The sequence below is a fragment of the Oryzias melastigma genome, linkage group LG22 (assembly GCF_002922805.2).
Source record: "Oryzias melastigma strain HK-1 linkage group LG22, ASM292280v2, whole genome shotgun sequence".
Taxonomy (NCBI): domain Eukaryota; kingdom Metazoa; phylum Chordata; class Actinopteri; order Beloniformes; family Adrianichthyidae; genus Oryzias; species Oryzias melastigma.
Window position 1 is genome coordinate 22670431 of NC_050533.1, and position 17369 is coordinate 22687799.

The 17369-nt window shown below is 40.9% G+C and overlaps 1 protein-coding gene across 1 annotated transcript; it reads left to right on the forward strand.

Annotated features, from left to right (window-relative positions):
* Nucleotides 1-2583: 2583 nt before the first annotated feature.
* Nucleotides 2584-16706, forward strand: cpxm1a (carboxypeptidase X (M14 family), member 1a). The gene is made up of 13 exons (XM_024272091.2): nt 2584-2906; nt 4819-4928; nt 6111-6250; nt 6328-6412; nt 7196-7346; nt 7421-7503; nt 7607-7730; nt 10095-10291; nt 11632-11811; nt 11943-12237; nt 12307-12446; nt 12514-12616; nt 15551-16706. Exons 1-13 carry the CDS (start codon nt 2708-2710, stop codon nt 15883-15885), a joined length of 2142 nt encoding a protein of 713 aa, XP_024127859.1. The 5' UTR covers nt 2584-2707; the 3' UTR covers nt 15886-16706.
* Nucleotides 16707-17369: the final 663 nt, after the last annotated feature.

The window sequence follows — 17369 nt, forward strand, 5'->3', positions numbered from 1 at the left end:
CCCCACACACACACACGTATAGTTTATTTTTTAAAAAAATAACCATATTTACCTGTTTAAATATTACTCAGCCTTCTGCACAACTGCAGGCTCCATATAAATCCAAGCATATCTAAAGTAGTTTTTACACAGCATAGGCCGCTACACACACCTGATCCAGGTAAACAATAGCAGCAGATGAGGCAGGGTTTCTGGAAAACCATCAGGAACATGTGTCATGATGCATGTATCATGCATGTGTATTATAATGTTAATTCCTCATTAAAACACCTCCAAAGTGGTGGCATTTCGCTCCATTCATGCATCTATGAGCACCAGGCTTCTAGTGGTTATAAGATGGCGCCAGTGTTTGGCAGTAGAGTCACAGTCAGTGTGATTGTTTATGTGTGTGGGTAAATGGGTCTGTGACTGTAAAGCGCTTTGGCCTTCAAAAAAGGTAGAAAATCATTTACCATTTAAGTATATCTAATTCTGATAAATGGATGGATATATGTATTTTTAATCTGGTCAAACTTTGGGAATTTATGTGAAAGGGCTTCATATTTAATTGCTCCCGTTGTGTGTAGGAACATCCAGATTCACCACAGGCTGGTAATGTAAACCTCCAGCATGTTTTCCCTTTAATTACATCAGTCTGAACTGCAGCTGCATTTTTTTCTCTATGTGCATTATTTTAGATGACCACACCAAGCAGTGTCCTTTAAATGTTTGTTAAAAAAGAACAGAAAAACTGAGAGAAAAAAAATAAAACAAAGAACACCTCAAAGTAGATCTGTCATGTCCAAAAATATCTGGTGCTAAATTCTTTTGGGGGGAGGCAAGAGCTCACTTGGCGCCCTCCAATCAGCTTCCTTTTTTTAACAATTTAACTTCAGGACCTTTTAGGAGCCTCTGGACCACAGTTTTTATGCATTTAGTTGTAAAGTTACAGAAATTTGCATCAGTGGTTCAATAATATGAAATTAATCATATAACCATATTGTTCAATATTGTTCAACCAAGTTGTTCAACCAACAGGGTCAACTTTACACTTATACTAAATGCATCCCACACTATAAGATCCCCATCTCTGTGGAGGACTTTTAAGTCATCTTTGATGCTTTTCCTCTTCGTTTCACCTATTTTATTAAAGGAGCAACTGTTTCTGACCAGCAGCAGCTTCAAGTGACAAACACAACTGTTTACAGTAAAAAATTTAAATAAACCAATCCGAAGATTGTTCCATCAGGAGCTCCGAACCAAATCTCCAGCAGTAATTTTTTAGACTTCCCTTCATGGAAAGATTTGTTGGGTCAAAAAAGGTTTATAATCAACCCATCAGTACATGCAAAAGTTGAGGAAAGATCGCAATAAAAACTGTAAATTTAGTAAACAATACAAGGAAACATTAATATGCATATTTTTGGACCTGAAAGAACATAAAACTAGTTTGGAACAAATTCAAATCATGACTCAAATAAATCCCCATTTCTTCCTGACTTTGAAGAACATTCTGTTGGCTTCACTAATTATTGTTAATAAGCAATCTTTATAATTCCCCTCTAATAAACCTACACATTTTATTAAAAGAATATTGCATTCTTTAAGGCCAGACTTTTTTTTTTATAAGTTTGCCTACATCTTTTTTTCTTCAGCGCTGAACTTAACAGTAATTAATAAATAGACTTCTACAGTGTGCAATGCTTAACCCCTCCACTTTTTAATCTTTTTCTTTTTATCTCATTATTATATTTTCTCTCTCTTTTGTTAAAGTACTGAGTTCGGATTCTCTGTAAAAAAAAGACAAAAAAATGAAAGTGGATGCATTTTGTTCTAATAATGAAACTTCTAACTTCATATCTGGAAAATAAATAATTATAAAAAAGAATTTTGTATTTATAAATTTAGCAATAAAGCTCTAAATGTCTTCAAAAATAATTGCTCAAATCAGACATTATTTAAAACTATTCCCAGAATGTTATGAAAACTTACCATCTGTCTCAGCTTTGCAAAATAACAAATTATTTTTGCTGCTTTTTACTTTTGTGACCCCCTGGCATTTTTTTAAATAGATGGACAGTTTATTGTTCTTTGTTATGTATGCCATGTGAATGGTCTGAATACTAAATGTGAAGTTAAAAAAACATATATGTAGAAATTGTCATTGAACCTCGTTTACAAATCCTTACCTGTAGGGGGAGCTCTTGTTCTGCTGCCCGATAGACTGTACTGTCCTAGGACAGATTGGGGCGGAGCCAGGCCATTTTTTCCACCTCTTTTTCAATATTACAGTTTCTTTAAAACTTTGATTTTTTTTTATTTTATTTGATTCCAGACAAAATAAAGACACTTTTGTCATTTGTATATAAAATCTAAAGCAGATTGAACTGGTCAGTTGTTACATGGATGATGGATCATTTTTCAAATGTGAGCAAAGAAAATTTGGAGCATCAGCTTTAAGCTTTTCTCAGCGGCACTTTTGACAGTTTGTGATCATTTAAATGTTTAAAGAGATTCGTCATTAGACAACTTTGTATGATAATAAGAACACGCCATCATCTCTTTCTTTACCTAGAAATAACTCATTGTTTTGAGTCGACCGGAGCCTAAAAAGCAAAACAGATAATATTCCCAGACCCCGCCACACCTCCCCTCTCTGGTATTCTCCCAGGCTCTGTTTCACGGTGGGGTGGGGGCAGAAGGAGATCATTAGCAGCCTGGGATCAGGATGGAGAAGTGCTCCCTCATGCTGACTGCTCCTCCTCTCGTGGTCCTCCTCCTCACAGCCCTCACCCCCGGGGACGCAGACCCTCAGAGACTCCCATCAAACCTCACCACCTCACCGACCCCGAAGACTGCTGAGGCCGCAGCTGGAGCCCGTCCCGCAGCAGGAGGACGGACCGAGCAGAAGCAGGAACAACATCTAGGTTTGGGGAAAAAAATGATCTACTTGAACTAGTCTTTAACCAGAACTGAAGACGGCCGTTTCAGAGGGACTTGAACTGAACTGTGCTGTGACTTCACTAAAGGAATTCCAACTATGATGCTTCCAGGAACACACTGGACATCTGACTTACCGCTCAAGTGTGTTTGATAAAACATCTGGTTCTGATTTAGAAGAAAATATTAGTTCTAACGAAACAGACCAGTTTAACTGTTCCACTCCTGTCTGTCTGGTCAGAGATCAAAGTAATCTGTTTCATTTTCAGAAGATCAGATTGATATGATTTCAAAGAATGTATTTATTGCTCCATTTGTCGTACAATTGCATGTTTTTCAAACTCCACAGGACACTTATTTGTTTTGACAAATCACTGATTCCAAGTTCGCCTGAGTTGGTTGAGTGTTTAAACCTACAATTGATCCTGATTCTGAAGCTAAATTTGATCCTAAGTTTGACCCTGATTTCGATCTTGAGTCTGAAACTGATGTTGATCATTTATTTAAGATTGACTTCAATCCTGATTTGACTTTGATTCTGAATTTTATTGTTTGCTTAATCCTATGTTTGTTACTGAATTTGAAACTGACTTTGATCTTCTACTTAATCTAGTGTTTGTCATCTTTGACTTAATCCTGACTTAGATTTTATCCTCACTTTGATCCTGTGTTTTATTCTGACTTTGATCCTGAGTTTAAATCTGAATTGGATCTGGTGTATTTGATCCTGACTTGATGCAGACTTTAGTCTGACCTAGATCATGACTTTGATTCAGCTTCTTTCTGTCTTTGATTCTAAATTGGATCCTGAATTAGATTCTGACTTTGATCTCAAGTTTGATCCTATGTTTGATAATGAGTTTGAAGCTAAGTTTGATCTAGTTTATAACAGAGTTTACTCCTGACTTTACTTCTTACTTTGATCCTTCTGTGGTCCTGTGTTTACTACTGTGTTTGATCCTAAGTTTTAAGATGATTTTAATCTAAATTAAACCATGAACTTGTATCTGAATTTAATTCTGACTTTGATCCGGAGTTTCATTCTAAATTTGATCTGTTGTGTGTGATCCTGACTTGATGCAGACTTTGAATTAGAGCTTGATTCTAGCCTCGATCTTATGTTTGATCATGAATTTGAAATAGATAGTCTGTCTGATTCTAAATTAGATCTGAATTAGATTCTGATCTCAAGTTTGACCCTGGGCTTTATAATGATTTCACTTTAGTTTGATCTTGAGTTTACTCCTGACAAATTTCTAATTTGATCCTGAGTTGTGTCCTTTCTCTGATCCTGTGTTTGATCCTACGCTTTAAGAGGTCTTTGATCTTGCGTTTGATCCAATTTTTGTTATTTCTGACTTGAGTCCTTTTTGCTTTGACTTTGATCCTGTATTTGATTGTGACTTTGAAATTTGTTGGATCCTAAATTTGTTTTTGAGTTCAAATCTGACTTTGATCTAGAATTTGCTCCCGTGATTGATCCAGAGGATTATCAAAGTTTTGTTCTGCTTTTGATAACGTGTTTGATTGTGAATTTGATCCTGAATTGAGTCAGACTTTGATCCTGTGTTTTATTCTAGTTTTGATTAGAATCCTGTCTTTGACCTTAAACTCGATTATGATCTTTTTCCTGACTTTGGTTCTTACTTTGATCCTAACTTAAAAAGTAAATGGCTTATATAGCGCCTTTCCATCTTTTCCACACTGGAGCAATCACCAGGACCAATGTGGGGTTCAGGGTCTTGCCTTAGGACACTTCAGCAGATAGATAGAAGGACAGACCCACCATGTTCAGGATTGTTCCACAGATACAGCACCACGTTACCCCACTCAACTCTTCAGATGTTTCAGGTCACGGTGACCTCTTCACTCCCATCTGTCACCTCCTCTTCCTCACAGACTGCCCTCCTCTCGGTTTGGAGTCCCTGCGGGTTGATGACAGCCAGATCCGAGCTTCCTCCTCTCAGCGCTCCGGTCTGGGTCCACATAGAGGGAGGCTCAACATCCAGGTCAGTCAACCCTTCACTGTGTAGATTATTTGAAGTTAAACATGTTGAAACTTAAATTGGTTATTCTTTTCACCAGCTCAGGAAAAATGGCTGCTCAACATTTAATCTCTAAATTATAAATCCTGTTTAGTTTTTTAAAGAGATTTGGACAAATACTTAATTAAAAGGAAGTTGGTGCCGAGAAAAGGCAGCAAGTATGAAAGATAACCTCTTAAAGTCCCACTCCAATCATCTTTTGATCGATTTTCATGGTTTTAGTTATGATTATGTGGTTTTTAGCCAAAATATAAAAAAAACTGTAATTTTCTAAAACATGGTTTCTGCAACGCAGCATCAGTTCATTAGAAATTAGCCTCTCAGTTGTGGGTGGATCTGTTGGCCCAGAGTAAGCCTGTGCTGATTTCCCATCATCCCTTTTGTTACACTCTCTCCTGCTGGCTTACAGCCCCTCTCAACCCCAACCTAACATTAGTGGTGCAGCAACAAAGACTAGTAATATCAGAGCTATCCAGCCGTACAGTTTAGATCCAGATTCCAGCTCAGACGAAGAAAACAAAGACGTTCAAGGATCTATTTGTCTGCAAGTGAAGGCATCAGAATGGAGCAGAGCAGCATATTTTTTACATCTCAAATGCGATCTTTTTCAAAAAGCATTTTTTTCATCTGCTCCTGATTCACAATGATTTGAATGAAGAAATACTTAGAAAAAAACACTTTAAGCTTAATTTTCCTTATTAATGTCATCCATCATCAGATATATATATATATATATATATATATATATATATATATATATAAACGACTTTGAACAGATTCAATCTAAAGAAAACGGTTGTTTCTTTTGCTCCCCGTTCTGGAGGAGAGAGGAGGTCTGCGGAGACAATCACAGGGTAAATCCAGACACAACATCCTGATTAAAAAGATCAGAACACAACCAACAAGAAACATCAGAAAAATCATTTGAAACATAAATTTATGCTGCTGGAGAGATGATGAGAAGCAGACACATCTGTATTGGACAATAAGACTTCCTTGGCACATTTATTAGGATCTGGTTACATAACTGATGATTTTTCACCACTGGTTGTTTTTTCCAAAGACCATGCTGCTTGGGTTTTTTTTGTGTGTTTTTGTTACATTTCGGTGAAGCTGCATGCAGATTGTCTTTGTGTTTGTCGTCAGTCTGGCATTGAGGATGGAGATCTGTACGACGGAGCCTGGTGTGCTGAGTTCAAGGACCGGCAGCAGTGGCTGGAGGTGGACGCAGTCCATCCCACCCTGTTCACTGGGGTCATCCTGCAGGGTCGAAACTCCATCTGGAGGTCAGGTATTGTGACATAGGCGCCCCCCAGGAATGAGCAGGAGTCTGTCTGACCCCCATGTTCATGCTCTGCTGCAGCTGGGACTGGGTGGAAACATATAAAGTCCAACTGAGCAACGACTCTGAGCGCTGGCAGACCTGCATGAACGGGACCACGGAGATGGTGAGAACTGCTCCAGGTTCTGGTTCTGATCCTTCACCTGTCCGTCACACGTCAGGGAAATCAATTTGTAGTGTCTTATAATTACAATTGTGCTGTTTTTGGCAATTTAAAAAAAACACTTATTTTCAAGGACATAGTTTCTGCAGAGCGGCAGGAGTTCATCAGAAATTCACCTCTGAGTTGTGGGCAAGAAACCCCTCCCTCTCTTCTCCTTATCGTTACTGAGAGCTCTCTGTTTACACTCACTCCTGCTAGCTTACAGCCCCTCACAGATTCAAGGATTTATATTATCAAACCAGTGGACCAATGAATGTCACCGACACGAGATTGGAACTCAGGTCCCGGTACAAATGAGTGAAGAAATAGGTACAATATGACACAATTTACAACACTAAATACAACACAATATTCTACAAATATTTGAAAAAATATAAGCAAATTAATTATTTTAGGGTTAAAATAAAAACGTATGTGCAAATATTTGATACTTTTATGCCACTAATGAGCTCTTTTTCATTCTGCATTTTTTCATCTGCTCCTGATTCACATTGATTTGAATGAAGAAATACTCAGAAATGTAATTTTAATCTTAAATTCTATCATATATGTCCTCCATTGTGAGAAAAATGCTACAAGAACAAGATAAAAGCAGTTCTTCTATACTTTTGTTTCTACAGGTTTTACAGAAACATCTCCTGTGCTTGTGCGTCACGCTTTTGTTCCTGTTCTTCAGTCTTTTGAGAATCTTATGAAAGAAAAGGTGAAAACCATGAATGTGTGCAGATATTCCAGGGGAACCGGGATCCAGAGACTTCGGTTCTTGGACTTCTTCCAGTTCCCACTGTGGCCCGGTACATCCGCATCAATCCTCAGAGCTGGTTCTCCAACGGGACCATTTGCTTGAGGGCAGAGGTGCTCGGCTGTCGGGTTCAGGGTAGGAGGTTTTGAAGCTCGTCTGCAGGTACTTCTGTGTGTGGTGGTTCTGAAAGTCCCTGCTTGATCTTGCAGACCCGGCAGACAGATTCGAGCATGACCCGCTATCAAAGGATGATCTGGACTTCAGACACCACAGCTACATGGAAATGAGAAAGGTCAGTCCAGGTCAACTCGTCCTCACACCCTGAAGAAGCTGCAGACTGGTGCAAACATGACTTTCTTTTGGAGCTTCTGTAGTCTGTGTGTGTGATCCTGTAGCTCATGAAGTCTGTGAGGGAGGAGTGTCCAAACATCACCCGCATCTACACCATCGGGAGGAGCTACATGGGCCTTAAACTCTACGTCATGGAGTTTTCAGACAACCCCGGAAAACACGAGCTCGGTGAGAGAACATGATGTTTTCCTGTTGACTCTGATTCCTCTGATTCATCAAACAATTGGATGAAGGTGATGCTTGATCATGCAGCAGCAGTAATGGCTGAGGTTGCAACAAAGCCTTTTAGATCTACTAAAAGCTTTCAACTCCACACATCACTCCAGTCAGAACGTAAAGCTCTCAATTTACCAGAGGATTTTCACTCCGACAGTCATGTATGGTCGTGAGCTCTGGGTCGTGACTGAAAGAACGAGATCCCGACTAGAAACGGCTTAAGTGAGAGTCATTCGGTGTGTTGCTGGGCGCTTCCTTAGAGATAGGGTGAGAAGCTCGGTGCCCTGAAGAGAGCTCAGAGTAGAACTGCTTCTCCCCCACATTGAGAGGAGCCAGTTGAGGTTGTTTGGGTAAATGCCTCCTGGACACCAACCTGGGGATGTGTTCTGGGCATGTCCCACTGGACGGAAGCCCCGGGGAAAGACCCAGGACACGCTGGAGAGACTATGTCACACAGTAAGTCTGGGAACGTCTTGGGCTGAGGTGGAGGAAGTCACGGGGAGAGGGAAGTCTGGACATCTTTGCTTAGAGTGCTGCTGTTGCAACCCGATCCAGATGAGCGAAAGAAGATGGATAGATGGATGGATGGACGGATGGATGAATGAATGGATGGAGGGATGGATGGATGGATGGATGGATGGATGGATGGATGGATGGACGGATGGATGGATGGACGGACGGAAAGATGGATGGATGGATAGACGAATGGACGGAAGAAATGAGTGAATCTTTTTTATTTGTGGTTAGAAATGTATAAATGGAAAACAATGTGTGAAAATAAATGAACATAAGGAGGTTATCTGCTGCATTCAACAGGGATCAGTAATTTGTATAAATCATATTTGTAAAGTTACAAATATTTTTCAAATATGTAGATGACACAAAGTTATTTTTGCATTAATGCATACAGGACACGCACATGTCTCAATGAATTGATTAAAAAGATTATCAGTTTACTTATAGTAGAATTTGATTTGTTGGTTGAAAGATTATTTTGTTTATTAATAGTTTACTTATTGTTGCTTTTTGGTCTCATTGTCATAAATTGTGGAGATCAGCATCTGTTGCAAAAATGAGCAACGTGTTCCATTATTAATAACGCAGATCATTATAATCACACAAATCCTTTGTTAAAATGCCTCATTTGGGTTTTTCTTTATGTAAAAAAAATTTATTTCAATTTACAAACACTTGTTGTGTTCTTTATAGAAATCTGATTGTACCAGTTTTAAGTTTAGAATTTCCCTTGTTCATTTTAAAGCCTTTGAATGCTTCATCTATTCTAGAAAGTAGGGCTGGGTATCTTTCTCTCTCACACGATTCGATACTCATCTCAATACATGGTCAACGAATTGATACATAAAGGATTCATCTCACTTTTTGGTGAAATTATACAGTCCTATTCTTTCACGAATTACTCAAAAATCTATATATTTCTTGTTCATGTGGCAATTAATGCTATAAATAATAATGACATGTGACAGCGAAATGTATTCAGGTATTGACTTGGAAGAAGCAAGCTAATGATTGGACGTCTTTTTTGTTTGCATCGCATGAACATAAAAGACAAAAACAGTAGAAGAAAAGCAGAAAAAACTGTCAGAAATTGATTATTCAGGTCTGGATTGATTTTATACCTTTTAACCAACATAATCTTGTTCATATCCGTGGTTTTCCAATGATGCTGCAGTCGCTCGATCAATTTTCAATACGTATTAAATATCTTTTACATCCCTACAAGAAAGTGAACAGGAAAAGACTGTAGTGATGTATTTTTGGATGCTTGTTCAGCAATACTTGAGTGGACAGTTTATGGTTGAAGATTGTTCCAGAATAGGCGCCTGTACTCAAACTCTCTGAAGCAGAGTTCAAGCACGTCTGTGGTTTCCTGATCCAGAGGCCCGCTTTAGAGCTCCTTAATGTTTGCACAGCCTTTTTTTTAAGGGAGGGGGGCTTCAACCCCCAGAGGGCCTCTCCACTGCAAACAAAGTTTTGTCTCAAATTCTGGCTTTTGCTTCAAAGCGAGCAGATCCTCTAAAGAGTAACGAGGACGCAGCTGCAGGAAAATCAAGAGATATGAGATCTAAACTGAAATATTAGCCTAAACTGTCCTGCATGGAGAACATATTCTCAGGCTTTTCCTGAACAGCTTCTCTTCTTTCAGAATTCAGGAGTGATTCCTGAATTTATGAGTAAAGTTCTTCTCCCAGCAGCTGGTCTGGTGCAGATCTTTGACCGTTGCACACTCAGGAATGTCTTATCAGAGTATGAACACTTCTGGATTTTTAACCTCTGAGTTGACTGTGTTTTCTTTAGGTGAACCTGAGTTTCGATACGTGGCTGGCATGCACGGGAACGAGGCCCTGGGGCGGGAACTTCTTCTGAACCTGATGCAGTTTCTGTGCAAAGAGTTCCTGAAGGGGAACCAGCGTGTGGTGCGCCTGGTCACGGAGACTCGGATTCACCTCTTTCCCTCCATGAACCCAGACGGATATGAAGCCGCTTATGAAAAGGTGCAGGAGCAAAACTAGCTCCTACCAAAACGATCTGTCTGGTTGTGGTCAGAAAGAGAAAAACACTTTCTAGAGGAGAAGCAAGAAAAGGAAAATTTTAGTCAAACAGAATGTAATAGCAGATCGTCTGACAACAAAACAAGTAAATGTTCATATTTTTTGGTTTCACAGTAAAGCTTTCCTCTTCATCATATGTCTTAATGAAACCTTTAACACCGGAACTCCAGTGTTTATGTTCTTTGATTTACTGAAACTTTTCAACCATTAACACGATCAACATAATTCCTGCAGAAAAATGGCTAGCGGATGGGCGAGTGGATGGACGGATGGATGGATGGATGGATGGATGGAGAGATGGATGGACGGATGGATGGATGGATGGAAAGATGGGTGGATGGAAAGATGGATGGATGGACGAACAGTTGGACGGATAGCTGGTTGGACGGATGGATGGACGGATTGATAAGTGGATGGATGGATGGAAGGACGGTTGGTTGGATGGATGGACGGATGGACGGACAGATGAATGGATAGAAAGATGGATGGATGGATAGATGGTTGGACGGATAGATGGTTGGACGGATGGATGGATGGACGGATTGATGGATCGAGGAACGGATGGATGGACGGATGATGGACAGACGGATGGACAGTTAGATGGATGGATAGATGGATGGATGAATGGGCGAACAGATGGATGGATGGAAGGATGAACGGATGGATGGATGGATGGATGAATGGATGGATGGACGGACGGACAGATGGATGGATGGATGGATGGATGGATGGATGGATGGATGGACGGATTGATGGATGGAGGAACGGATGGATGGACAGATGGATGGACGGATGATGGACAGACAGATGGACAGTTGGATGGATGGATGGGCAAACAGATGAATGGATGGAAGGACGAACGGATGGATGGATGATGGACGGACGGATAGACGGTTGGATGGATGGATGATGGACGGATGGATGGACGGTTGGATGGATGGATGATGGACGGATGGATGGACGGTTGGATGGATGGATGGATGGATGGATGGATGGATCGATGGTTAGATGGATGGATGGGTAGATAAATGGACGGATGGACGGACGGACCCCGCTTTTCTCCTTCAGAGTCTGATGGACTTGATTGTGTTAACTATGGAAAGGTTACAGCACGTTAAAGATTTTGTGTTTAAGCGTCAACTGCGAAGCCTCAGGTGTTAAAGGGTTCAAGTATAAAAAATATTCTGACCACAAATTAGATTTTTTTGGTGCTGTTTTCTTTGTTTTTACAAAGTTTGTCCTGGTTCTGACCCGTCCCCCATCCGCTCCCTGACCCGCTGCAGGGTTCAGAGCTGGCTGGCTGGGCAGACGGACGCTACAACTTTGAGGGAATCGACCTAAACCACAACTTTCCAGACCTGAACAACATCATGTGGGACGCTCAAGAGAAGGCTGCAGACGCCTCCAAAGTGCCCAACCACTACATCCCCATTCCTGAGTACTACACCCAGGAGGACGCTACGGTAAGGCTCTGCCTCCATTCACTGGTGCAATCTGGATTCTGACCCAGACTCCAAAAAAAGAAAAGACAAGTCTCAGAAACAATCTCGTTAGTCCTCCTTAAGATACATTATGATGCAACCTCTGAGTCCAGGTGGCTCCAGAGACCCGCGCCGTCATCAACTGGATGCAGGAAATCCCTTTTGTCCTCAGCGCAAACCTCCACGGGGGGGAACTGGTTGTCACCTACCCGTTTGACTGCACCCGCGATTGGGCCCCCCAGGAGAACACCCCCACTGCAGATGACACCTTCTTCCGCTGGCTGGCCTCCGTCTACGCTTCCACCCACCTGGTGCTGTCCAACCCCGACCGCCGCGTCTGTCACTACGAGGACTTCCAGACCCACAACAACATCATCAATGGGGGGGCCTGGCACACCGTTCCTGGCAGTGAGTCATTCGAAGACCTGTTTAACGTTCTGATGAAATGATGGTGGAAGTTCTGGCTCTTGTCTCCAGGCATGAATGACTTCAGCTACCTGCACACCAACTGTCTGGAGGTGACGGTGGAGCTGTCCTGTGACAAGTTCCCCCACGCCAGTGAGCTCCCCACAGAGTGGGAGAACAACAAAGAGTCCCTGCTGGTTTACATGGAGCAGGTGAGAAGGTGTGAATGAGAGTGTGTGTCCACTGAAGGCTTCAGCTCAGCTTGTCCTGCTGCCTTAGGTTCACAGAGGGATCAAAGGCGTGGTCAGGGACAAAGTCAGCAAACAGGGAATCGCAGACGCCATCATCAAAGTGCAGGGGCACGACCACGACGTTCGCTCAGGTGAGACACTCTGCTGCTCTCCGCTCCATTATTGTATATACACTCACCTGAAACTTTTTTCAGAAGACCTTGCTAGTACTGGGTCAGAACTTCCTTTTGCCTTCAGAACTGCCTTAATCTTTGGTGGCATAACAAGGTACTGGAAACATTCCTCACAGAGTTTGGTTCATATTGCAAATCTGTCAGTAGCACAACCATGATGCCAATTTCCCATTCCTCCACATTCCAAAGGTCATCTTTTGATATCTGGTCTCTGCGGAGGTCATCAGAGTATAGTGAACTCAAGAAACCAGTCTGAGAGGATTCAAGCTTTATGGCATGGAGCCTTATCCTGCTGGAAGTAGCATCAGAATATGGTACACTGTGGTCATAAAGGGATGTTGATGGTCAGCAATAATACTTAGGTAGGCTGTGGTGTTGTAACCATTATCAATTGGTACTGAGGAGTCCAAAGTGTTTCAAGAAAGTATTTGCCACACCATGACACCACTGCCACCAGCCTGAATCGTTGATACAAGGCAGGATGGATCCATACTTTCATGACCTTACCATCCAAATGTTGCAGCAGAAATGCGGACCCATCAGACCAGACAAGGTCTTCCGATCTTCTGTTGTTCAGTTTTGGTGATCCCTTGTGAATCGTAGCCTCAGTTTCCTGTTCTTAGCTGACAGCTGTGCGATCTTCTGCTGCTGTAGCTCATCTGCCTCAAGGTTGGACGTGCTTTATGAGAGAGATTCCCTTCTCCAGACCTCGGTTGTTTAAATTACTTTTGGCTTTCTACACATGGGGAAAGCTAAAGACCTGTCAAAAGATCTATGGGAAAAGTAACTGAACTTTAAAAAAATAGGAAAGTCATAAAATAAGACATCCAAGGAACTGAGAATGCCAATCAGCAATGTTCAGACTTTGATCAAGAAGTGCAAAGTGTGGGTTCTGTTGAAACCAAATCATGGTCACTAATATTTCTGCCACAACTCTCAGATAAATTGTTATTGGTGCAAAGAAAAACCCACAAATAACTTCCGCTGTGATCCAGGCTCTGACAGAAATGTGGTGTGGATGTTTCAAGATGTATAATAAGGAGGCACCTGAAGAAAAATGGGCTGTATAGTCGAGCTGCCAGAAGAAAACATGTTTTGGACAAAAAAACACAAAATAGCTTGCTAACAATACGCCAAAAAGCTCAGAGACAAACCTCCAAACTTCTAGACCAAAGTCATTCGGAATGATGTGACCAAGGCTGAACTTTTTGGCCTCAACCAGAAAGGCTACATTTGAAGAGGAGCCAACAAGGCCTATGATGAAAATAACACCATTCCTACAGTGAAACATGGACGCGGATCAATGATGGTTTGGAGATGTAATGGCTACAAATGTACAGGAAACAAGATACTGGAGGAAAACCTTCACTCTTCAGCTTGGAGGTGGTACATGGGACAATTCAGCATGATAACGTCCAAAACACAAGGCAGAGTCCACCTGTCATTGGTTCCAACAGAATAAGGTTCTGGAGTGTCCGTCTCAGTCTCCTGACCTCAGTATTAAAGAGTCATTCTGGGGAGATCTCAAATGGGAAGTTCAAGCAAGACAGCCGAAGAATTTAAAGGCATTTGAGGTTTTCTGACAAGAAGAATGGTCTGCTTTAAAACCAAAGAAAATAAAGAACCTCATCTACAACGACCAGAAGAGACTTGAAGCTGGTATTGATGCAAAAGGAGGGAATAAAAGGTATTAAGAACTGGGATGTTTTTGTTGTCATTATGATTTAAAAGAGTTAACACCTGTTTCACAATGGTTTAAAGTCCCCCTCTGATGAAAATCCTGTTTTTTCAAGTTTTTAAGATGTATTTGTGGCATTTTTTTATGAAAGGGTCAAATGTAGTAAGAAATCATTTTGTTTTTTCATTTCCAAGTATTTCTCCTTTTAAATCAATCAAACTGTCTTGGACAGACTCTGTTTGAATGAATGATCTTCTTTCCATCAACAGCTCTGCTGCACATGCACTAAACCCTCATCTGTTCCTAGTGTCTAGTTCAGGTTCTGGAGAAGAGAAGATGGTATCTTCACATTGACTGCAGTCAAATGAGCCGCCGTTCACATTTCTGTGGTCAAATCAGCATCACTGGATTTTTGGTGTGAGTTTCATCCAATACTTACGGTAGCAGGACTGAGAACGCTGGAAAATCTCCACCAGACTCCACGGAGCTTCTTGATGTGACCACGGAAATGTGAACGGCGGCTCATTTGACCGCAGTTGGAAAGGATTGTAAATCAATGAAAGAGCATTTTGATGTTAGCTTTCATTATTTTATCAAGAACTCTGAGAAACCAATGATTGAATGTATTGATCACAGTCAATAAACATTGGAGAATTAGCTAAAAGAGTCTTTGGTGAACTGGAAGGAGAAAGAATCAGGATTTTGGAGGAAGTTCTGTCCATGAAGATCTTCACTTCCTCGTCCAGCTGACATCTGGATCAGAACCATACGGCTGGACATTACCCAGATTGATGGATGTTTTTATGTAGCAGCGGTGAAGATTTACACTAGCGAGACACAGAGCTATCATAATCAGACAGAGGGGATCAGGGGCGAAGCTACTCAGCTCCAAAAGCCACGCCCCCTTAGAGGAGATTTTGGACCAGAGGCTTCAGATATTCATTGAAAAATGTTTTTTTTAAGACGTTTAGGTTGTGGGATTTTGGTTAAAAACTTCATATTCATAATTAAAACAGTACTGGGAACATATTGTCATGTCGAAACTAATTCAACCACTAATTATGAGTAAAGAAAAATTTTTGTGCTATCATTCATAGTCTGAAAAACAGCCTAAAATTGATCATTTATTCTAGAGTTATGAGTACAACTGTATGGTACCTGCCCTCTTTCATCATTTAGAAGATTGCTTTCAACAAAGATGTTTCCTCTTTCAGCTGCTGATGGGGACTTCTGGCGCCTGCTGAACCCTGGCGAGTACAAGGTGGTGGTTTGGGCCAAAGATTACTTCCCATCCATGCGCCGCTGCCGCGTTGGCATGGAGCCTCATCCCACAGTCTGTGACTTCACCCTCACCAAAATTCCTGCCCAGAGGCTGAAAGAGATCCAAGCCAAAGGGGGTAGGATCCCCCAGGACCAGCAGCTGCGAGTGCGAGCCCTGAGGCTGCGGAAGCTGCGAGCCAGCACCAAAGCCATCAACCGCCGCAGGGAGAAGCAGCAGCAGCTGGAGACCAGGAGAGCCTCCCGAACCAGGGGGTCTGTGAAGAACTGATGAGGGCTCCTGTCCTGATGATGACTACCTGATCACAAAGACGTTCGGGTCCACCAGAACCTGAGATGACATCTGTGAACTGGCCCTTTAAAGCAGAAGTCTATGGGGTCAAATTAGAATCAGCTTAAAGTGAAGAAAAAAAAAACAGATTGAAAAATTGAAGTTTTTAACTTGAAAGAAATGTTGAAATTTGGAAAACTAAAACTGTAAATTTGAAAAAAAAAAAAATTTAAACTTGATATCAATATTGAAAAATTATAGGTTTGAAACTTGAATAAAAATAACCATGAACCTAAAACTGTTACCAAATAAGAAACAAGGTTATTACTTGTAACAGCCGCTGTTTTGCATTTTCAGTTTTCAAAACAGTGTCTGTTGTTGGGGCCGCGTAATGAACCAAACTTTATCACTACTATACTGTAACTTTTTTTTAATTTAAGTTTCAATTTTACATTTTCCCTCCAAATTTTCACTATTTTTTAAGTTCAGTACTTTCAAATTTAATGTTTTCAAATTTACAATCTGACTTAATTCACTCTAAATTGACTCTGATTTAATCCCATAGATCTCTTGTTGCACTAAAAGTCCAAAAAAAGGACCAGACTTTAACTTTTAAGAACACTAAACAGGTTTAGTATTTTGGTCAGCTGGTCTGATGCTTTTATGCTTTTAAACTTTTTCTTTCTTGACTCCAGCCCACAATCTGTCTACAAAAGGACGAAGCTGTGAGGACTTTTATCAGCAGCTTTGCCGTGTTTTCAGTTTTCTCAACTGATTGTTGTTTCTCTATCGACCCATTTAATAAAAGAATTTCAGAAATACAAACCTCTCCCCACAAAATATGTGTACAGATGTGTAAAAAAATATCAAAATTTATCAATCAAAGCCTCTTTTTTAAATCTAATTTGTAGCCCCACTCTGCCCTTCTACTAAAGTATCCTCATGGAAGACACTGAACCCCACTACTCTCTCAGTGGCCTGGTTAGCACCTCGTATGGCAGCTCTGCCCCATTCAACTGTACATGAGACCTGAACTGTGTGACCCCCCTCTCCTTCCTCATCCAAAAAGATGTCATGAGATAGGCCCCTTAAAGAGCCTACACATCATGCAACTCTTAGCCTTTCAGAGTAAACTAACCTTATATGATCATATATTATAGGGACAAAATCGATTCATTGATCCAAACTTCATTTATCAATAATTGATTAATAAAAGTACAGATCTATATAACGCATAAAACTAAAGTCTGTTAGCTTGACGTTAACGTATAATGGGGTTTCCCATAGGACGGCTAATGCTAACGGTCGACCTACCAAAGCATACATTGCTTTATAAACTTACAGGTATGATTTTTTAAAACTCTTTTAAGGAAACATTTTTAAAGTAAACATTTGTGGTCTAAAATGTAGTATTGTGCTCATATTTTCTTCTTCTTGAATAAGGTGTAATGTTATAGCGCGATCGCCATCCAGTGGCCAAACTG

Coding starts and splice junctions, on each gene's coding strand:
- cpxm1a (XM_024272091.2), top strand. CDS start 2,708: ATGGAGAAGTGCTCCCTCATGCTGACTGCTCCTCCTCTCGTGGTCCTC. Junction 11,812..11,942: donor ACACCCAGGAGGACGCTACG/GTAAGGCTCTGC, acceptor CTCTGAGTCCAG/GTGGCTCCAGAGACCCGCGC. Junction 12,617..15,550: donor CGACCACGACGTTCGCTCAG/GTGAGACACTCT, acceptor TTCCTCTTTCAG/CTGCTGATGGGGACTTCTGG.